Source organism: Rattus norvegicus, chromosome 8 (genome assembly GCF_021556685.1).
Source record: "Rattus norvegicus strain SHRSP/BbbUtx chromosome 8, alternate assembly SHRSP_T2T, whole genome shotgun sequence".
Taxonomy (NCBI): Eukaryota; Metazoa; Chordata; class Mammalia; order Rodentia; family Muridae; genus Rattus; species Rattus norvegicus.
The window spans coordinates 116,759,920-116,783,192 of record NC_141541.1 but is presented as its reverse complement, the minus strand read 5'-3'; the positions used below and the strand labels follow the sequence as shown (position 1 = coordinate 116,783,192).

At 43.5% G+C, this 23,273-nt stretch overlaps 2 protein-coding genes and 1 pseudogene across 15 annotated transcripts in view; all 3 read right to left on the bottom strand.

Moving 5' to 3' along the window:
• Nucleotides 1-1,305: 1,305 nt before the first annotated feature.
• Gpx1 (glutathione peroxidase 1) lies at nt 1,306-2,432 on the bottom strand. Its single transcript, NM_030826.4, has 2 exons — nt 2,094-2,432; nt 1,306-1,876 (listed from the first exon to the last, which is right to left on the bottom strand). The coding sequence occupies exons 1-2, from the start codon at nt 2,337-2,339 to the stop codon at nt 1,517-1,519; spliced, it is 606 nt and encodes a 201-aa protein (NP_110453.3). The 5' UTR covers nt 2,340-2,432; the 3' UTR covers nt 1,306-1,516.
• A 1,158-nt stretch (nt 2,433-3,590) lies between these two features.
• The window catches only part of Rhoa (ras homolog family member A), a 33,847-nt gene continuing 14,164 nt past the window's right edge, over nt 3,591-23,273 (bottom strand). For 9 of the 14 annotated variants that reach the window (XM_087560175.1, XM_087560174.1, NM_001436445.1 and 6 more), the window contains 4 exon segments: nt 13,089-13,246; nt 10,131-10,251; nt 5,774-5,904; nt 3,591-4,842 (listed from right to left, as the gene is read on the bottom strand). In XM_087560175.1, coding sequence (XP_087416301.1) covers nt 4,669-4,842; nt 5,774-5,904; nt 10,131-10,251; nt 13,089-13,244 — 582 coding nt within the window. In that variant the 5' untranslated portion in view covers nt 13,245-13,246 and the 3' untranslated portion in view covers nt 3,591-4,668. 14 annotated transcript variants of the gene reach the window in all.
• Nucleotides 9,368-9,955, bottom strand: Rps15a-ps7 (ribosomal protein S15a, pseudogene 7; annotated as a pseudogene).

The following is a 23,273-nucleotide window of genomic DNA, read 5'->3' as shown; positions in this document are numbered from 1 at the left end:
AGAACTGTTAGTTCAAGGCCAGACTGATCCTTACAGGGAATTCTAGGCCAGTCAGGACTACATAATGAAACTGTCTCCAGAAAAAAAAAAAAAAGAAAACTGTGTATGTTTTTGTGCATACATGTGGTTCATCTCCATAATTCCAGCACTGAGGACATGGGCAGGCAGGTGGGTTAGGAGTCTGAGCTCAGACCTAGTCTCCAACAGGAACTGGAGTAAACAGTACCAGCTGGCTCTCACCTGTGATCCCAGCAATTGGTGGGGGCAGGAGGATGTTATCACAGGCCAGCCAGGCATGGGGGCAGTCAGTAATCTTAGCATCAGGAGACACAGCCAGGATTGCTGGAGTTAGGGGTCACCTTGGGCTACAATCTTAAACCAACAAAAAGGGCTGTGGCTATGGTTCCATGGTAAAAACCTTACATGGTATCTGGGAGGAGGTAAACTTCCTCCTGACCTAACTATACGCACACATATACTCTTGTTTAGAACCAGGGGGTATGTTTCTGAGTTGGTTCCAGTGTAAGAGGCCGTCAACGTCACCCATTAGGCACACAGGCTAGACTGGCAATTAGCCATTCTAGATTGCTTCATACTACCCACAAGTCTCTGGGTTCACGTTCCTAAGTAAACAACTGAACCTAGTTACCGCAGGAGGCTGGGATGAGAAGCAGCTCCAGGTGTGCCGTGAGATATTTAAGGGGTGGGGCCCAAGCCGCAGCAGCTGGGCTTTAAGATATGCCCTGTTCCAGGCCCGAAGGTGCAATGGCATTCCAGTTAAAATTGAATGCTGCCAATTATTTTTCTGCCTCAAATAGGTCCATGCTGGTCTCAAACCCTCCAGACCCCACTGCCACACACTGTAGGCCTGCCTACCACCTTTCCACTCGGAATCTGCCAACACCCGGCAGATTTTAAGGCACTGGATAGCAGTGTGGGTTTCTGTAGCAAAGCAAGTAGAGGCTGGCAACATTGTCTAAGGCTGCTGCTGCAGCTGTGCAAAACAGACCTAGATTCTCGAGTCCTGTGTGAGCAGAGGCACACTGTCACTTCCTCTTCCAGCAAAAAACTCAGAAAGGAGAAGTTCACGCTTGGGGTTAGGGTGGCCTTAACTGTCAGCCCTTGTCTACTGTCTTCCTCTTTCTGGAGTAAGGGTTCTGTTGTAACAGCGACTCGGGACTACCCTTAAGCATGTCCCGAGACAGGGAGATATGGGTAAGGTGCCGTCCAAAGGGAAGTTTAGACTCGGGGACTAAGTTCCTTATCCCTGACAGTGCGGTGACATTGAGACGGGACACACAAACAGTTCTTTGACATTCAGCACTTTATTCTTAGTGGTGAAACCGCCTTTCTTTAGGCGTAAAGGCATCGGGAATGGACGAGACCAGCGCCCATCTGAGGGGATTTTTCTGGAAATCAGGTGTTTCTCCATGTAAATTTAGAGGAAACACCGTCATGGAAAAACCTCCCCCCGGAGGGCAGCCAGCCATCACCAAGCCCAGATACCAGGAATGCCTTAGGGGTTGCTAGGCTGCTTGGACAGCAGGGCTTCTATATCGGGTTCGATGTCGATGGTGCGAAAGCGCCTGCTGTATCTGCGCACTGGAACACCGTCTGGACCTACCAGGAACTTCTCAAAGTTCCAGGAAATGTCGTTGCGGCACACCGGGGACCAAATGATGTACTTGGGGTCGGTCATGAGCGCAGTGGGATCGTCACTGGGTGCTGGCAAGGCATTCCGCAGGAAGGTAAAGAGCGGGTGAGCCTTCTCACCATTCACCTCGCACTTCTCAAACAATGTAAAGTTGGGCTCGAACCCACCACCGGGTCGGACATACTTGAGGGAATTCAGAATCTCTTCATTCTTGCCATTCTCCTAGGGAAAGCAAAGACATTTATGAGCTAGGATTTCGGGGGAAAATATGGACTTTCTAAACTGCGAACAAAAAGATTCCCGATGAGTCACCAGGAAGTCGCCCTCCTTGTATACTCGAGGACAGGCCTGAATTCCAGCTGTAGTACCAGAGGGAAAGTAAGCGGTGTCCCGCCCCTGGAAGCCTGGAGCCCAAGGCTACCCATCCCGTCTCACATACCTGATGTCCGAACTGATTGCACGGGAAACCGAGCACCACCAGGCCACGAGGCCCCAGACGCTTCTGCAGATCATTCATTTCGGTGTAGTCCCGGGTCGTGGTGCCTCAGAGGGACGCGACATTCTCAATGAGCAGCACCTTGCCCCGCAGGGAGCCCAGGCTCACGGGCTCCCCGCCCGCCAGCGGGCGCGCGGAGAAGGCATACACGGTGGACTGTGCCACCGCGGAGAGCCGAGCAGCAGACATACTGTAGAAGATATTGGACTCAAAAATCCGCTGTAGCGCAGTCAGAGCCCAGCACCTCCTTTTAACTGGATGGGGCTGAGATCACGTGGCTTCAACTTTCCGGCCTCACCGCCAGCTCTAAATCTCAGGGTCCCGCCTTATCCGGCTTCTACCCTCCCCCATCTAGGGACTAGCAAGAGGGTGCGGCCAGGCTAAAGCGCCAGGAGGTGCCTGGGGCCGGTCTGGTCTAGCTAGCCCAGGCACAGTAGCACTGGACTGGAAGCTGCTTGCTTAGGCTCTCGCCAAAGCTGGGATCCTCCAGCTCTGGCTTACTCAACGGTTTCTTAATTAGTCTAGAGTCCCGCCTAGGAAGCTGGCCGCTGGCAACAACAAAGCCTAAGGCAGCTCACGCACAGCTAGCTCCCTTATATTGTGAAACTTAACTCACACGTTCCTAGTCATAAGGTTATAGGGTCTTTAAAAAGTTTAATTACGCTTATTGTTTAATTAAATCGTAGGAGCATGCGCGTTGAGGTCAGAGTTGGTTCTCTCCTAATGCTGGGTGATAATTTGGAAACTGAACTCAGGCAGGGATGACATCACATCAGGTGGGCACTGCTTTGTTTCTGAGACAAGTTCGCTGCAGAGCCCTGGCTCACCTGGAACTCGCCTCCTCCAAGTGCAGTGTTTTTTGCTTGGGGGAGGGGGAATGTCTGTCTCAAACAGGGTTTCTGTATGAAGACCAGGCTGGCCTAGAACTCGAGATCTGCCTTTCTCTCTGCCTTCAACCTGAATGCTGGGGGTAAAGGCACTAAAGTCATGTCCAACTCTGTTTTTAGTAGCACTGAAAACAGCACTGCAGAGGGCATTTTCTCTTGGCTGTTTTTGTAAGGGTGGACAGCGGTGGAGGGCTCCCAGCCCCAGACCCCAAGCTAGCCCCTCTTAGAACTCTGCACCAAAGCACACTAACATCAGTGTTTCTAGTGGTCCTATTCTGTCCCAGTGAAGCTTGGTCTTAATTCAGAAAATCCAGCCCCTTCATCTCACTACAGGGCATTCCACTCCACTTTTTAGATTCGAGTGTGTCACAGGATAATCACTTCCGTGTTCTTAGGAGGAGATGGGTTAGTCCAGTTGAGTGGGGGAGTGGGAAGAGCTGGTACCATTCAAGAAGGAACCCTTCCAGGGAGAGGTTAGAAAGAGAGGCCGAGTCTTCATGTCTCCCAGCCCCTAGCCCTGCTGAAAACAAAACACACACCAGGATACAGGAAGTTTAGAAAACTGCCTTTATTCTATTAGTTGGAAAAATTAACTGGTACAGAAAAAAGTTTAGTCAGCTGGAGAGAGGAGACCCCCCACCCACCCACCCATTGCCACCCATAAGAACTGGTGGCTCCTCTGGGAGGCGACTTGGATAACAGTGTGGAGAAAGGAGCACTGTGACTTAGAGCCAGGCCCTGCAGTCCAGGTGAGAAAGGCTATGCCACCTCCAAAGTCTAACAGCCTCAGGCATGAAACCAATTCCTATTTCCTCAGTCCAGTCTGGAAAGGGGCACTGGAATGATATATAGGGCTAAATAGGGGAGATATGGCCATATTTTATCAGAGAAAGTGACAAAATGGGAATTTTAAAAATGAATTTTCCATCTGACTTTATTTCCAAATACTTTCTTAAAAAAAAAAAAAAGCAATACACTTTCTGTGGGAATGACAAATATCAGAATTAGGAAATCCAATTATACAAAAAATACTACATCTAGTCTGGGGTAGATATATTTATTTTTGGTAACATACATTAAGTGGCACTAATTACACAGTAACTATAAGGTAACTAACATGAGACCACAGAACTGTAACTCTGCCACAGCTGCGTGGACTTGGGCCTTTCTGGCTGATCAAGTTTCCAAACACTGGGTGCCCACCCCAGAGCTCTGCCAATGGAATCTGTTAAGGAGTAAAGCTCTGAAGTAGTGACTCACCAGAGTTCCTCGCAGCTGACAGAAAATAGGCAGGACATGTTAGTTATAAAGTAGTTACAGCCTAATTCACAAAAGTTACCAACTGTTTCTCTTTCTAGAAAGAAGCAGGAAGTTAAGAAATTCTTTGAATGAGCGCCTGGTGTCAGGTGGAGTGCAGAGAGGGCGTTAGAGCAGTGTCAGAAGGACCCTGGCTGGTCAGACAGGCTGGACATCATTAATAATCATGGTTGGCTTCTAAATACTGGTAGCAAGATGACTTCTGATTTGTAATCTTAGGTAAATTATAGATAAATGAAAAGGCCAGTAATCATACACTAAGATTAATAAACAGCACTTCAAATTAACCGCATGAGGCTGCGTGTCACAAGGCTTCACAAGATGAGGCACCCCGACTTTTTCTTCCCGCGTCTAGCTTGCAGAGCAGCTCTCGTGGCCATCTCAAAAACCTCTCTCACTCCGTCTTTGGTCTTTGCTGAACACTCCATGTACCCAAAAGCGCCAATCCTGTTTGCCATATCTCTGCCTTCTTCAGGTTTTACCGGCTCCTAGTTAAAAAAAGAAAAAGAAAAAGAAAAAAGAAGAATAGAGTGCTTCAGCTAAGTCTTGCCTTTTTTGTTTATTTTTCTAAACAGTTTCTCTGTATAGCCCTAGCTATCCTGCTGGCCTGGAACTCAAGAATGCTGGGATTAAAGGCATGTGCTACCAGTCAGCTGAGTCTTCCTTATGCAGATGTAGAACACTCTTTTCCAATTGTTTTGATTGAGACAGGCCTAAGTCTCTGAGGATAACCACCTAGTGATTCTCCTGCCTTAAGCTCTGAAACCACTGAGACTACAGGGATGTGCCACCACTCTTGGTTTAAAAGACTTATACAAACCCACATTTAGCCCATAATTGAGAATTATGAAATTCTCAAACTTATATGAATACTCTGAAGCTAAGCTAATATGTCTATTAAACCTGCTCTTTTTTGCATGTAGAAAGAAGAGATCATACAAACTCTAGGAGATTAAGCAAGGAATCCAGAGCAGCCTATTTGTTATAATGGTGTTGATGTGTGTGTGCGCGCGTGCGTGCGTGTGTGTGTGTGTGTGTGTGTGTGAGATCCATCCATCCATCTATCCATCCATTCTCCATCCTCACTGGTGCTAGGCAAGCAACTGAACTGGATTCCCAGTCTAAGAATAGCTTATTGAGTGCTGCACAGGGGCAAGGGAACAACAGTTAGGCAAGAGTACTCCTACCTGTATCTAGCTTTACAGAGGACTCATCTGTGAATGGCAACATGCCTGCCCACCCTTGACACTAAGTACGGGGAAACTTGAGATTCTTTGTTAAAGACCTCACCTCCTCCTTTACATAAGAAGCCCCAACATTAGAGCACCTGGTATTTCAGGACAGCCAAGGCTGTCTAACCTCTATGTGTATGTGTGTGTATATATGTAAAACAGAACTCTTCCTGCCACCACACCGTACCTGCTTCATTTTGGCTAACTCCCGCCTTGTGTGCTCATCATTCCGAAGATCCTTCTTGTTCCCAACTAGGATGATGGGCACATTTGGACAGAAATGCTTGACTTCTGGAGTCCATTTTTCTGGGATGTTTTCTGAAAGAAAAAAATGCAGAGGGGGCTGGGGATTTAGCTCAGTGGTAGAGCGCTTACCTAGGAAGCGCAAGGCCCTGGGTTCGGTCCCCAGCTCCGAAAAAAAGAACCAAAAAAAAAAAAAAAAAAAAAAAAAATGCAGAGAATTTGAGGATACATTCTAATCCCACTTTGTATCTCTCTAAGAAGCTTAGTTAAACTGCAGGGCACTTCCTTTTCCACCCTTATATCAAAGGCACATTGGGGACAAGCAGAATAGCTCAGCAGATAAAGGTGCTTGAGTTTGAACGTGAGGACCTGGGTTTGAGCACTGGGACCCACGTGGTAGAAGAGAACTGTCTGTCTCCTGCTTGGTCTCTTCTGACCCTCATGTGTGCCATGGCCTGTGCACGTGTGTGTGTGTGTTTGTGTGTGTGTGTGCGCGTGTGCACACACACAACCCCCTTTAAAAAACCATTTGGGCCCTATTTTAAAAAAAGCATTGGGGGTTGGGGATTTAGCTCAGTGGTAGAGCGCTTGCCTAGCAAGCACAAGGCCCTGGGTTCGGTCCCCAGCTCCGAAAAAAAGAAAAGAAAAAACAAACAAACAAACAAACAAAAAAAGCATTGATTTCAAAATCATAGAAAAATGCACAATCAACTGGGCAGTGGTAGAGCACACCTCTACTTCCAGCACTTGGGAGGCACAGGCAGGTAGATCTCTGGGTTTGAGGCCAGCCTGGTTAACAGCAAGTTCTAGGACAGTCAGGGTTACACAATGAAACCCTGTCTTCAAAAAAACAAAACAAAAACTCCAAAACCCAAGGGAAAAAAAAAAGGCAAAATCTAATTTCCACTCTACAAGAACTGAAGGGCACCAGCCCCTCTCAATCCCATCAAAAGTGTTGTTGAGCTCAAGGGTGGGAGCTCAAGTAAGAGCTCTGGACTCTCTTCCAGAGAGAAAGCTCATCCTGGGCCATGCCTGTTACTGGTGGTAGAAAGGTCATAGCTGACCCCTATCTTGCTCTTGGCTTCACAGCATAATCTCTTGCCCAAAGCTTCCAAAACCTCTTGCTTTGTGTAAAAGAGAGAGTCTCAAAGTCTAGTCTTGTCTCAAACTCCAGATCCATCTGACTCTAGAGACTTGCTAAGAGCTGGCTAGGATCAGAAGCAATGCCCACCACAGCTCACTGAATGCTTTAGGGGCTGCGGTCTTGATTCTTACTTCAGGATTGCCTTAAACTCAAAAGTGTCGACACCAAGTTCTAGTCCTGTGTTACTAACTCCTGGCTCCATGTTACTCTCTTTTCATTAGCTTAAAAGAATTTTGCAATAGGACATTGTAATAAAGGCCAATAACTTGTATGTAGCACAGGCTGGACTTATACTCGTGGAGATCCTCCTATCTCAGCCTCCTGAATATTTGGATTATATGCATGGGCCATACCAGCTTACAGGCTACTTTTGTTTTGCTTTTTGAAACAGGGTCTTACTATGTGGCTCTAGTTGGCTTGGAACTCAACCATGTAGATCAAGTTGGTCTCAAGAGATCCACCTGCTTCTGCCTCCCATGAACAGGGTCTAAAGAGTGAGCCATCATTCCCAGCTTTTTGTTTTTAAGAGTCTTGTTACATAGTTCAAGCTGGCCTGGCTTACCGTGTAGCCAGAGTGGTGTTACACTACCAGCAATCTTCCTGCCTCTGCTTTCCCCATGCTGGGGTTATAAATGTATGTCACCATGCCCAGTTTAAAGTCTTTACAGCTTTACCAAAAGAGCAACAAAATCAGCAGCCCTCATATTTTGGTGGCTACCATGTTTACAGGTCAGTTGTTGGCATTAGGCATTATCCTCAATGACTGTTTACCATGAGTTCTCACTGAATTGGAGCTCACCAATTGTGCTGGTGGTTAGGCTTGAAGATCTGTCTGCCTGTCTCCATCTTCCCAGCTGATTCCAGGTGCAGGCTGCCTGCGGTCTGACTCGATTTTTAACATGGGAGGCAGGAACGCAAACTCAGGTCCTCATGTTTGTATACCAAGTAGTTTACTGACTGAACTCTCTCTTAAGTCTTTCTATGGGTGCTTGAAATGAGTAGATATGTTCGGCAAAACACTAGCTTGGCATTTGTAAGGTCCCAAGTTCAATTCTGAGCATCATCAAATAATAGTTTTCTTTTTTTTTTTAAAGATTTATTTGTTTGTTTTATGTAAGTTCACGGTACACTGAAAGATCGGGTTGCATCACAGATGGTCATGAGCCACCATGTGGTTGCCGGGAATTGAACTCAGCACCTTTGGAAGAGCAGTCAGGGCTCTTAACCGCTGAGCCATCTCTCCAGCCCAAATAATAGTTTTCTAACCCTAGGCACTCTCAACAATGTTGAGACAATATTCCAGACCAGGTATGAGTGAGACAGCAGAGGGTCCACAAAGCAATCTTGATTGTCATAAGTCAGCCAGCAATGGGACTGAAATGTACAAAGATTCCAATGTTTCAAGATAGAAATGTAGCTCCATCGTAGAACAACATGGCCTAGAGCTTGTAAGGATCTGGGTTCAAAATCAACAGATCATTCCTGTTTCTTCTTCTTCCTTTTTTAAAAAAGATTTATTTATTTAGTTTTATATATAAGTACACTGTAGCTGTCCTCAGACACACCAGAAGAGGGCATAGGATCTCTTTACAGATGGTTGTGAGCCACCATGTGGTTGCTGGGATTTGAACTCAGGACCTCTGGAAGAGCAGTCAGTGCTCTTAACAACTGAGCCATCTCTCCAGCCCCACAAAATTCTAATGTGAGGACCAATCGGTTATAGAATACACAAACTCAAGGCCAGGGTATTAAACACCCAACCAGACTGAAAAAAGTGGAGCTCACCTTTGTGATGAAATTAGCTTTCCTTTTTAGATTTTTGAGAAAGGATCTTATCATGTAGTCCTGGCTATCCCAAAAAATTACTGTATAGACGAGGCTGGCCTCAAACAATTCTGCCTCTGCCTCCCAAATGCTGGGGTTATTGGCATGCAGAGCCCCATACAGTTAACCTTGAGTTAATTTTTGTTTGTCTTTCAATACAAGGTTTGTATGTGTAGCCTCGGCTGTCCTGAAACTAGCTCTGTAGATCTGTAGAGGCTGGCCTCTAGCTCAGAGATTCTCCTGCCTGCCCAGATGGCAGAGCGCCTTTTAAGCCCTAAGATTTAATTCTACCAGTGTGAAAACACTCTCTAAAAACAAACGAACAAACAAACGAACAAAAAAACCTATCACATTTATTCACTCATTTATTAGTGTGCACACATATGGGCACACACATGCTACAGTATATCCATGGAGGTCAGAGAACAACCTGGAAGAGTTACTTCTCTCCTATCATGTAGGTCCTGGGGACCACATTTACATCATCATCATGTGAACATTTAAAAGAATTAACACTCCCAACACACTCAAGTCCCGAGAGACTTAGCCCATGTTCTAAAGTCAGGCTCCAGAACTCCAAGTAACACGATTCCTTTCCTTTTCTGTTTCTTTCTTTCTTCTGCCTCAGCCCCCTCCCCTGACAGCCTGGGGAGGCATTTTATGTTTTACATCTCTGGAAAAAGGGCCCCAGGATTTCCTCTCCTGTATGTTTTCATCTTGCTTCTCCATGGTCCATGACACCAGCTGAGGTTGGCAGCAAAATGAGACCTAACTGACGGAAGGGAGCACACAGTGTTCTGCCATGCTTCTAGGTCTTTGAATTGCACATCAAATCTAGGGCTCTGTACTTTTCTACCTGCCTGTGAGAGTCACATCGATTTTCCCAGGTCTACGATCACCAATGACCTCAAATTCACCGGTGTAACCATGCTTCACCATCACAGTTAGGAACTGAATGATAACCTGAGGTAGACCTGATGAGGACCTAGAGTTTGCCCTCTTCTCAGCATTGTTGGCGCCCTTCAGAGCAGCTGTGAAGACATTCATGTGCACCATAGTGACAGTGCAGGAAGATGGTGTGAAAACTTTGTTTATTTTTCAAGACAGGGTTTCTTTGTGAAGCCCTGGCTGCCCTGAACTCACACAGAGCTACCTACCTCGGCCTCCCAGTGCTGAGATTACAGGTGTGCCCCACCATTGCCCAGGATGACTCATTTTCTAAAGGAATGTCAGAGTATCTGCATTTGAACCACTTGATACCCAGAAAGGACCCAAAATACTAGATGTTTTTCCATGTGAACAGCGACAAACAACCGCCTGTAAGGCTACTCACCTAAACTATCAGGGCTGTCGATGGAAAAACACATCAGTATAACATCAGTGTCTGGGTAGGAGAGAGGCCTCAGACGGTCATAATCTTCCTGTCCAGCTGTGTCCCATAAAGCCAACTCTACCTGTGACAGGAAAAACCACCACCGAAGTACAATGTTAATATGACCACCCATTTTCCACAAAGGCTCACTCACCATATACATTCAAACTGCAGACTATCCAAAATAGTAAACAGAGCTATTCATTTTTATGAGAATCAAATCCAAATACAAAATGTTTAAAATTTTTATCAAAACAGCAAATTTAGAAACAGAACAAAATGCTACAATTAAAAATGTCCAGTTAATAAGACACTATAGTTTATAAAACCATTTTACTTGAACTAAGGGCAACTCCAGCTGAGAGCTGGAGAAACAGTCTTTCCCAGAAAAGAGTGTACCAACTAGTACCAGCTCCCAACAGTAAAAGCTCAACACAGACTCACAGGTTGAACTTATATATTTGGAAACAAACACACACACACACAGGAAAAAAGAGGTCATGAATTTGAAGAGCAAAAAGGAGAATAAGCAGTGGCTTTCTTTTTTCTTTTTTTTTTTCTTTTTTCTTTTTTTTCCGGAGCTGGGGACCAAACGCAGGGCCTTGCGCTCGCTAGGCAAGCGCTCTACCGCTGAGCTAAATCCCCAACCCCAGCAGTGGCTTTCAACCTATAAGATACAACCCTTTTAGCAGTCAAATGAGCAAGTTCCTTTCCCAGAAATCATATATCAAATATTCTGCATATCAGATATTTATATTGCAATTCTTGAATAATAACAAAATCACAGTTACAAAGTAGCAATGAAAATGGGTTGTAGCATTAGGACAGCTGAGAACCACTATTTTATAGCGAGTTGCAAGGACAAATAAGGTTAATTATATATTAATTTCAAAAAATAATGGAAATCATTTAATGAAAGTATTTATTAGATTAACATGTTATGAGAAAAAAAGACCACCCGAGAAAGAGAATCAGACGAAAATGACTTTTCTCCTTCAGTGGCTCCTGAATTGCTGAGTACTTAGGGATGGGATGCTCTTTTCATCTCAAACTCCCTTATTTCAGATCTCTTTTTAAATGAAGGACAATCTTTGCTGGGTAGGTTATGTTCAAGAATAACAGTACAGGAAAAATAACTACAGGGATTATTACTCAAAAGGCTTTAGTAACTGTGCTATTTATTTTCCTTTTTTAGACATGGTTGCAGGAAAACTAGGTTTTCCCCAATTTCACGACTCTGTAGGCATCTGTCTCCCATGTCTAGTTTTTGTGAAATGCTAGAAGAGAATATAGAGGGCCTCGTGCATGCTAGGCAAACTCTACCAACTGAGCTACATTCCTGGTCTTGTCAATAAATTCCTATAGGCAAGACCCTGGTTTATCCAAGATACCCAGGCTCAGAAACTATGTCAAAGAGGAAGTACTGTTGGCTCCCAAAACCTAGGAAATTATAGTTATAGATATTCTAATTTTAAACAAGAAGGCAATCATGACAACAGTCAAGGGTCAAAAAGACCTCAGGAAATTTCTACCTATGATTTATCAGATCCACAGAAACAGATAAAGTGTCTGAGCATTTATGCAAAGACTGAGACCAAGGTAGCAATAAACTTAAAGGTAGGTCACCTTCAAAGGACATGCAGGTTCCCAATGTCCCCAGCCCAGCTGTGGACTAAATACAGGACCTCAGGCATGTCAGACAAGTGCTTTATCACTGAACTACATAACCAATCCAGTGTGTGTGTCTGTGTGGATATGCACTTAATTCCGAGATATTTCATGAAGTTGTTTGTCAGGCTGACCTTGGACTTGCGATCTCTCTGCTCCAGCTTTCTAAGTCGCTATAATTACAGGCCTTTATCATCACACCACTGTTCTTTTATTCTCTGAGGCAGGGTTTACAAAGCACCCTACCTTAGCCTCTGACTTGCAGTCTACCTGCCTCTGCCTGCCAAGTGCTGGGATTATGTATGTAAGCTACTATGCCATGTGCTAGGTTGGACTACCTCATGTTACTCCGGGCTGGCTTCAAACTTGTTATGTAGGCGAGAAGCTGAGAAGAACCTTAAATTTCTGATTTTCCTGTCTCTAGCTGCAATTACTAGGATTAGAAACATGTGACACCATATCGGTTTATGTGGCGCTGGAGACTGAACAGAGGCGTTCAATCTACAAATTATGTCCTGAGGTCCATTTACATTACATATATGTGTGTGTGTGTGTGTGTGTGTGTGTGTGTGTGTGTGTGTGTGTGTGTATTTATTTGTTTAATGGACAATCTTACTCTCTAGCTCAGGCTGATCAGGAACATAAAAAGATTTATTTGTATATTATATGTATAAATGTTTTGTCTGATGACCACAGGGTGATCATAGGTGATACAAGGATGTTGGATTCCCTGGACAGAAGTTTCAGACAGATACTAGCTACCATATAGACACTAGGAATTGAACTCAGGTCCTCTGAAAGAGAACTTAAACTGTAGGATTTCAGACTTGAATTACCACAGCCAGCTTGTATTCCCCACACTATTTGTATTCTTGGTCCAAAAAAAAGTGCTCTATAATGAGAAACTCTGGAATTCAGAGCAGCTAGTCTAACCCACTACACTGGCTGGGCACTATTACACCTGCAGTTATCCCATGTAGTAAGCTGTGGAAGAGAAATCCTGAATATATGAAACCCTTATTCAGAAATAAACAAGATGGAGCCCAGAAAATCATGGGTTCAAAGCTAGCCTTGGTTCAGCAGTGATATAAACAATCAACAATTAGTCCAAATCCCCCCCCCCCCAAAAAGGAGGTAGAAGGAAAATTATTTTGTTTCTAACATTTCTGTCACACTGTGTACAAAACGCCTAACTACTTTCAACAGTTCCCAGCATACCCTAGCACCAGCTATCACGGAACTTGTACTCACCTGCTTCCCGTCCACTTCAATATCTGCCACATAGTTTTCAAACACCGTGGGCACATAAACCTCTGGGAACTGGTCCTTGCTGAAGACTATGAGCAAGCATGTCTTACCACAAGCTCCATCACCAACAATCACCAGTTTCTTCCTGATGGCAGCCATCACTTAAACATAAACCAGAAAGTATTATTTTGAACGTGTAAGAATCCATAAGCAGTCTCAGATTATAACACATTTTAGTGGCCATGGGGGTAGAACAGAGGCACTATTAATGCTCCCAAATTAAAAATTCTAGAACAACGTTCTATTAGGCACCAGAAGCTAAACACCAAAAGCTCTATTTAATGGTGAAGGATTAAAAGCCAATAGGTAAGGCTATTTAAGAAATCCACTGGGGAAAAATAAGAGCCTGGCATGGCGGCTCTGCAGCAGCACAGTCACTGCGAATGTGTCCTGGGCAGCAGCATGAGACTGTCTCAACTAAAACCAACACATATAAATGATCAGAGCAGGTAATGTAATAGTGTGGGATGCCCATTGAGCAGAGTAGCATGCAGATCTAGGGAAGTTTGAGGCCAGTCTGGTGTGCACAGTAAGTTCTAGTCCAGCCAGAGCTACACAGTGAGACCCAAAAACAAACAAACAAACAAACAAACAACAACAAAAAATCAATAAATCAGTCAAAAAGGCTGGCTTAGTAAAGGGCTTGCTGCTTAGGGTAAATGATCTGAATTCAGATCACCAGTATAGGAAATCTGTCAAAAGATAGCAACTGTATTTTTATACAGTAACAATGAGTACTTTTACAGCCTGGCATGGTGGCCCTGCCTGTCATCCCAGTCCTTAGAAGGCCCAGGCAGAAGGCTAACACTTCCAGCAGGGGCTACCTAGTCTATTCCAGGCTAGTATAAGCTAACCTGGAATATGTTAGCTAAATATGTTAGCCTGGTATGTTAGCTAAAAAAAATAAAGGCAAAAATAAATTTTGCAAAGTGTGGTTGGGCATGATTTTAAACCTGGACTACACTGTACATTCAAGGACTGGAGATGTAGCTCAGTGGTAGAACATTTGACTTTTTTCAAACATTTGAGTTTAATCCCTAGACCTCAAAATCATACAAAACCAAAAGACAAAAAGAGAAACAAAAATAAAATAAAATAAAAAAGGCTGAGCAGTGGTGGTGCAAGCCTAAGCCTTTAATCGCAGCACTCTGGAGGTAACAGGTAGCTCTCAAAGTTCAAGGCCAGCATGGTCTACAGAGTGAGTTCTGGACCACCTAGGAAGACATATTGAGACCTGTCTTTTTAACAACCACCACCACCACCACAACCACCACCACCACCATTAATGATAATGATAATAATAAAACCAGGGAGCTCATATTTAGTATAGTTTACACAGCCTAGGCTCAGATAGCCTAGCTCATCCTAGGCTTTGCTAGTACAAAGTTTGATTGGCAGGACTTAATTCCAGCCACATGACCTTAATTAACAGACTTCTTCCTTTACTGAAGGGTCAAAGTGCTCTTTACTGATGCCTCAGGAGCTCTCTGTTCTGTTAATTATTGCAATAGTTAACACTTTAGAATAAAAGTCACATAAAAAGCAGTCAGATAATAAAACTAGAAGAATTACTTAGGAGATTCGAGTTCACAGATGATTTAGAAGACAGGAAAATTAATCCAAAGTAAATAAGCATCCTCTTTTGAGTGGTGCCGACTGAGAGATTAACTAGGTAATTAGACAGTGCATGTGAGAAGGTAGTCCAGACCCTATATGACACACTAATAGTATGAAATATTCAAAATACAACAATAAAATACTTGTGTAGCATGGTAGTGAATGTCTGTTAACTTCAGCCCTGAGAAACTGAGGCAGGAAGGTGTGAGTTCAAAGACAGCCAGCTTTATGTGATTGCCAGACTAGCCGGGGTTATACAGCAAGACTGTCTGCGCTTAACCCCACCCCGACACTGAGATCATGTCTAAAAACAAAAAAATAAACAGAGCCAGGCAGTGGTGGCACATAACCTTTATCCCAGTGCGGCAGGGGCAGGGGCAGGGGCAGGGGCAGGGAGGGGGAGGGGCAGGTAAATCTTTTGTGAGTTCCAGGCCAGCCTGGTCTACAGAGGAAGTTCTGGGACAGCCAGGCTATAAAGAAAAACCTTTTCTGGGGCTGGAGAGATGGCTCAGTGGTTAAGAGCACTGGCTGCTCTTCCAGAGGTCCTGAGTTCAATTCCCAGCAACCACATGGTGGCTCACAACCATCTGTAATGGGGATCTGATGCCCTCTTCTGGGGTGTCTGAAGACAGCTACAGTGTCCTTATATAAATAAAATAAGTAAAAAACAAAAAACAAGCAGAGAGAGACAGAGAAAGAGAGAGAATAATATATGTGTGAACTGGGAATTCACATCAGTGGTAGAGAACACGCATAAAGCCTATGTTCAAACCACAAAACCTCGAGTTGGATTGGTATAGGCCTACATGTCCCAGACACTCTGGGCTACCCAAAATTCTCCTACTCAAAGCTCAGCAGGATGATCTGTGGGTAGAGGTGCCTACTGCCAAGCCTAAAGGAAGATCTCAGTTTAACTCTTGAACTCAAATGGCAGAAGGAGAAAACCAACTTCCACTAGTTGTCCTCTTACCTCTGAGGGAGCCAGAGATGGCTCAGTGGTTAAGAGCACTTGTTCTTGCAGAGGAAGGGTTCAGTTCTCAGCACCCACATGATGGCTCACAACCATCTGCAACTCCAATTCCAGGGATCTGATGAGGACACCAGACACACAGGTGGTGCACATACATACACGAAAGCCAAATACTTACATATAAGATAAATTAATTAAATAAATTTTAGGTGGGAGCAGGGATGGAGAGGTGGCTCAGCAGTTAAGATGGGATAAAGATGGGGCTGGAGAGATGGCTCAGCGGTTAAGAGCACCCGACTGCTCCTCCAGAGGTCATGAGTTCAATTCCCAGCAACCACATGGTGGCTCACAACCATCTGTAATGGGATCCGAAACCTTCTTCTGGTGTCTGAAGACAGCTGCAGTGGACTTATATATAATAAATGAATAAATCTTTAAAAAAAAAAAAAAAAGATGGGATAAAGATACCAACATCTGTAACACCGCTTACAAATGTCTCTAATTCTAGCTCAGCTCAAAGGGATCTAATACACCTCCAACATCCACGGTCACCTGCATACACTCAAATAAAGAAAAATAAATCTTACATTGTCTGTTTGAGACAGGGTATCACTATAGATCCCCAATGATCCAGAACTTGGTGTATAGACTAGACTGGCCTTCAACTCAATTCGCCTCTGCCTTCCATGTGCCAATTGGTAATAAAATTGGTAATAAAAAGGGGTGGGGGGTGGGATATGCACAAGCACATGCCTATAACCCTATCACTTTAGGAGAACCTAAGTTTGAAGCAAGCTTGAGCTGTACTGTGAGATCCTATCACAAATGGATTTCGGGGATAGGCTCAGTGGTAAAACATTTGCTCAGTATGTAGGAGACCCCAATCTTTAGTACTGGAGAGGAGAAGAAAAAAAAGGAAATAATAAAAATAAGAACTAATACCAAGAGAAGCAATGGGGCTGGAAAAAAATGGCTCAGCATTTTAGAACATTGGGTACTCTTCCAGAGGGCCCAGATTCAAGTCCCAGAATCTATACAGCAGCTCTCAACTGTCTGAAACTTCAGGCCCAGAAGATACAACACCCTCTTCTGGCCTCTAAGGTAACAAAGAATGCAAATAGTAACAGACACACATGCAGGCAAACACCCAAACACATAAACAGATAAACAAATGAATAGCGGTGAAATCGCAGCTACTTTGGCAGAGTACTTGCCCATCAAGCATAATGTTCTGGCTTTGCTCTCCAGCAATACATTACTGAGTGTAGATACACGTGTCATCCTAGCACTCTGGAGTTAGAGACAGGAGGATCAGGAGCTGAAGGACAGCCTTGACTATATAGTGAGTTCAAAACTAGCATAAAATCTAAGAGATTATGTTTTGAAAAACAAGAGATTTACAAGGTAAGAACCCAGACTACATAACTAACAAGAGTATCAACAGTTTCCAGCAACCAGAGGAACCTCTTTCAGTCTGCCATGAAGAGAGAACTGAGAAGAGTGGCGATGTAAAACCTTGAGATGGATGGATGCTGTAAAATGTTCTTTCAAAGTATCAGAAATGGTTGCTTAAGGTCTGACATGCTGTAAGACTAGAGATGACAGCTTTGAAGTAAGGTTTTTTTTTTGTTGTTTTTTTGTTTTTTTGGTGGTGATGGTTGTACTGGCTGGTTCTATGTCAACTTTAAACACACTAGACGCATTTTAAAGGAGGGAACTTCAACTGAGAAAAATGCCTCCTGATGGTCCAGCTGCAGGGCATTTTCCTAATTAGTGATTGGTGAGAAGGATCCAGCACATTGTGGGCAATGCCCTTCCTGGGCTGGTGGTCCTGAATTCTGAAAGAATGCAGGCTGAGCAAGTGATGTTGAGTGAGTCAGTAAACAGCACCCCTCCATGGTCTATGCATCAGCTCCTGCTTTCAAGTTCTTACTCTGTTTGAGTTCCTGGCCTGACTTCTTTCAGTGATGAACTATGATGCTGAAGTGTAAGCCAAATAAATCTTTTCCTTCTCAACCTGCATTTGGTCAGGATACCACAGCAACAGCAACGTTAACCATGACAGTGGGCCATGACAGCCAGAGTAAACATTTGGGAGGTGAAGCTAGGAGCATCAGAAGTTCATCCTCGGGGCTGGAGAGATGGCTCAGCGGTTAAGAGCACTGACTGCTCTTCCAGAGGTCATGAGTTCAAATCCCAGCAACCACATGGTGGCTCACAACCATCTGTAAAGAGATCCGATGCCCTCTTCTGGTGTGTCTGAAGATAGCTACAGTGTACTTATATATAATAAATGAATAAATCTTATTAAAAAAAAAAAAGGGAGGTGTGGGAAGCTAGGGTATGTGTATGTTGGAGCAATGGCTTAGCCATTAAGACCAGGATTTAGTTGGAAGCACCCACATGGTTACTCACAGCTGTTTATAACTCCAATTCCAGGTGATCTAAAGTCCCCTTTTGTCCTCTGTGAGTACCAGGCAGGTACATATATGGTGCACACATTCATGCAGGCAAAACACCTACAAGCACTAAGTAAGTAAGTAAGAAGGTAAGTAAGTAACAGGATAGTGGCTCCCATCTATAATCTCCTCACTTAGGAAACAAAAGCAAAATTCAAGGTCTGCCCAGACTACATACATAGCTGCTGGTAATAAAGACTACCATTGGGGTTGGGGATTTAGCTCAGTGGTAGAGCGCTTGCCTAGCAAGCGCAAGGCTCTGGGTTCGGTCCCCAGCTCTGAAAGAAAACAAAAAGAAAAAAAAAAAAAAAGAAAAGAAAAGAAAAGAAAGACTACCATTTCCCGGCATGCACCCTAGGATCATTAAAGTCTAGCTAATGGGCCTTACTGAGAGGAAAAAAACAGGACGGAAATGCTAGAACAAGTTTTGAGGTTAGAGGAAATGGGACTTAGCATACAAATGGGAAAGTATAAAACAATGGACTTCAGGGATTGTCCTTCCAGAGACGAGGCTGAGCACTACAGCCAAAGGTGAGGCACAAGCAGAGCTAACTCTCCTGCTGCCTCCATTCTCCTTCTGTTCTCTTCTCTTTTCCTTTGAGTTGGCATTTCATGGATCCTATGCTAACAGAGTTTGATGAAACTGTTACGGAGACAGGCATGTACCACCTTTATTTTTGTGGTGTTAGGGAATCAAATATAGGGCTTGCGACAATCACAACTAGCGGATCTCTGTATGTTTGAGAGTAGCCTCGTCTACGGAGAGTTCCAGGACAGTGAGAACTACATAGTGATCCTATCTCAAAAAGGCAAAAAAGAAAAGAAAAAGGAAAAATCTGTATAGGACTTTGCATGGCACGCTATCAACTGAGTTATTATATCCCTGGCCCTCGTTTCCTCAAAAATTTAAGTAACAGTTGACAGGGATGCTAGGAAAGGAAATAGGTTTGCACATAAAACGAACTTTTATGAGTATGAGAAGTTCCACTGTTCTAAAACACTAAGCAATTTTAGAACTGCTAAGCAGGAAAAAGTGTCACCCTTGAAGTCAAGAATATTAGTCCAAAATGAGACCAGTTAATATAGTTTTTTTGGCACCCAGTTCCAGGTACAGAATAAGTGAAGCATTGTACTTAACCATAAATAGAAATGATAGATGCATATATAGATATAGAAAATCTAGATAAAAAAGGAGAGATGTAGCTTACCAAGCAGAGAATCTGTTCAATCCTCAAAGAAACCTCTGTCTCAAAGAGAGAGAGGAGTGGAGGGGGATGGAGGATAGCTTACTTTGCCTTGTTCTTAAAAATCGACTACTGATGTCACTTCCAGTATCTTCAATTCTTTGATCAACTGCTCTGTCCCAAGGCTAATATAATAGCCCTAAACAGGTCCAATTCCTGATCCCCTGCTGTTGCCATTAGTACTGAATTACTGGTACAGTCTTCATGCAGAAACAAAAGCACAGCACACAATGTCTTTACAAAGAGTGGAGTGTGTGTGGTTTGTTATCACAGCATTCTGCAGACGAACCTAGGATTTCAGACTGACATCTACTGGGGAATTTCTGTCCAGCAGAAGCAGCACACCCAGTGAACCGATGCAGGAGGGAGTTTATGGAGTAAGGACCTGCAGCAGCTTTATCACTGACTTTATAAGTATACTGCTGGTTAATACAGAGGGTATAGCGTGAAAAGGGCCAGGAAGGGGAGTTCAGGTGCCTTCCAAAGCTTGAGACCCAGCGACCCCTGCCTAAGAGGCTCTCTCTTTCTCTACAGCTGATTGGAAAGAAGCTGCAGGAGAGGGGGCCGGAGAGATGGCTCAGTGGTTAAGAGCACCGACTGCTCTTCCAGAGGTCCTGAGTTCAAATCCCAGCAACCACATGATAGCTCACAACCATCTGTAACGAGATCTGATGCTCTCTTCTGGTGTGTCTGAAGACAGCTACAGTGTACTTCTATATAATAAATAAATCTTAAAAAAAAAAAAGCTGCAGGAGAGGGTAGAGAAGTATCAACAGCTGCAGAAGGGCTTGAGTAAATCCATGTCAGCTTTAATTCCATGTAGCCTCCCAAGGTGCTGACTCGTTCTGTTATTTATTTATGAAACGTGACTCTCTATGGTCCTGACTGTCCTGGAGCTTCATATGTAGCTCAAACTGGCCTCGAACTCACAGAGATTCTCCTGCTTCTGTCTCCCAAGTGCTGGGATTTATCTCTACCACACTTAGCCCTTCCTCTAGTGTGAGTGTGTATCATGTATTTGGTTTATTTTTTTTTTTCAAGACAGGCTAGCCTGAAACTACTATTGACCAGGATGGCCACAAATTCAGATCCAATCAATCGCCTCTGCCTCCCTAGAGTGCTGGGATTAAAAACATGTGTCATCACAACCCATCTGCCTTTTTTTTAACCTGACACAAACTAGAGTTACCTGGGAAGAAGGACCCTCAATTGAAGAAGTGCATCCATCAGATTACGTTGTAGCCAAGTCCCAGAGGACATTTTTTAAATGATTAATGTGAGAGGGCCCAATCCACTGTCATCAATGCTACAATAGAGCAGGCTGAGCAAGCCAACAGGGAGTAAGCACTCTTTCCTCCATAGTCTGTCTCTTGCTTCAGTTCCTGCCTCCAGCTCCTACTGTGGCTTCTCTTGATGATGTGTATCTATATATGGCCTGTAAGCTGAACTAAAACTCTTTCTCTCTAAGTTACTTTTGGTCATAATGTTTACCACAGCAACAGAAAGCAAACAACACCAGTCTAACCAACACTTGGTCACACTGGTCAATCACTACAAGGAAATTAAAACAAGATTAACTATATTCAAGTCAACAGCTAAATTTCACAAAAAAAAGTTACTCAAATAGGGTATTTTTCTTAAAAGAAAACTTCTCAAAGAAATCTTTTTCCCTATAGCATTTCTCTCTTGTATTGCAGGAAGCAAAAGAGAAAAGGGCCAGAAATCATGCTCCTGTTCCTACAGCTGATCTTGTCATAATCATGAAACTGACTTGGAGGAAGATGGAATCCTATCCACTCTACTACAGATCCAGCCTAGATCAGTTAGCACATTCTAGAAAGAGGTCCAGGTAGACTCTGCTCCATTGTCACCATCCAAATCTATACGCTACTCTACTGACCAGACATTTCATTTAGATTTCAAATTCTGAGATGTGTTCCACAAGAACACAACATCTACTACAGACTGTTCAATAAAACTGAACATCATTGCATCACCAGGTAAGTTGTCTATAAATCAGAAACTGAGTTCAGTTATGAACACTAAGACGGTAGGAGACTGGAATGCCCGTCACTTGCAGCCCTGGTCCATCAGTTCCACCAAATGAAGAGTAAACCCCCGCTTCCTCACTTGCTTCAGCGCCAGTTTCCTTCCTTTGTCAGATGATGGTAACAGAAACACTGCAGAAACAGCCAGTGAGACGGTTCAAGGGAGTAAAGGCTGGCCTTGACCTACTGACTCTCCCACCTCTACCCCACCCCCCAATATTGGCATACATCACACCTGTCTCTTCCACAACATATATTCCTAAACTGGGTAATTTTGATGACTTTTTAGAGACTACACAGGTCATAACACTTTCTTTTTTTCTCTTTCTTTTTGTTTTTTGTTTGTTTTTCAAGACAGGGTTTCATTGTGTAATAACCCCAACTGTCCTGGAACTTGCTTATGTAGGCCAGGCTAGCCTCAAATTCACAGAAGTCACCCTGCCTTTGCCTCCTGCATTCTGGGACTAATACTTTCTAACACTGACAGTGTATATCTATCATCAATAATTCTTAACTTACTTTTGACATACCGGAAGCCAACAAAGACATCTGAGGTAATGCTACTAGTTAGTAATGAGTGCATTAAAGACACTTATTAGCCAAACATTAATTATCAGGCGGCACAAAATAGTCCTCCAACCAAGAAGCAGAAGTGGAAACAATCTGAATTACTATGCCTCTGCAGATCAAGATGTAATATTTTAGAAAGATAATGAATAAATTTCCATGCAGATAAAGTAAACACAGCTTTAAAAATGACTAATTCAGTATACTTAAGATAATTATAATTTTACCTCATGCATCTTCAAAAGGCTAATTATGCTGAAGAAACAGTGCTGATTATAGCAGGCTTTCTACCATTTCTAGGTACTTGGAACTAAATGCACAATAACCTCAGTCTGTCAAGGGCTGGACGATGGGTGGGCGTAGTTCAGCAGCAGAGCACTCCTCCTGCTTATGTGCAAAGACTTAGGTTTGAGGCTTAGAATTTCAAAATTATGAAGCAAATCCTTTAATATAGAGGATATAACATTTAAACATTGAGGCTATAACATCCTATTGACATTATTTTGAATATACAATTCTGAGACTTTATCTCAAACATTTATGCTGAAATTTATACATCTTGGGTTTTTCTCTCAATTGAAATATGTATGATGCTGATGACTATTAGAAGAGCAAAAGCTACCTAAGCCTTCTAGGAGGTAAAGCTAAACATTTTAATAGAAAAATTAACAGCAATAACAACAAAAGAAAAAATCATGTGATTCAGCCAGGTATGGTGGAACATACCATTGATCCCAGCATTCAGGAGGCTGAGACAGACAGAACTGTCAGTTTGAGGTCAACCTGGTCTACAGAGTCCCAGGACAGCCAGGGCTATACAGAAAGACCCTGGTCTCAGAATGGGGAAAAAAAAAAAAAAAAAGAGAGAGAGAGAGAGAGCTTGGTATATATAAATACTCTTTTCAAACATAGGTTTTTTTTTTTCTTTTCTTTTTTTTTCGGAGCTGGGGACCGAACCCAGGGCCTTGCGCTTCCTAGGCAAGCGCTCTACCATGAGCTAAATCCCCAACCCCTCAAACATAGGTTTTATTAAGTGTTAATTTCTATTAAAAATTTATTAATTTTTATTTTATGCATTTAGGTATTTTGCCTGTATGTGTCTATATAACACTTTGCATGTCTGGTGCCCACACAGGCCAGAAGAGGGCACTGGAACCCTGGAACTGGAGTTAACTGAAAGTTCTGAGCCTCAAGTGGGCCCCAGAAACTGAATTTGGTTCCTC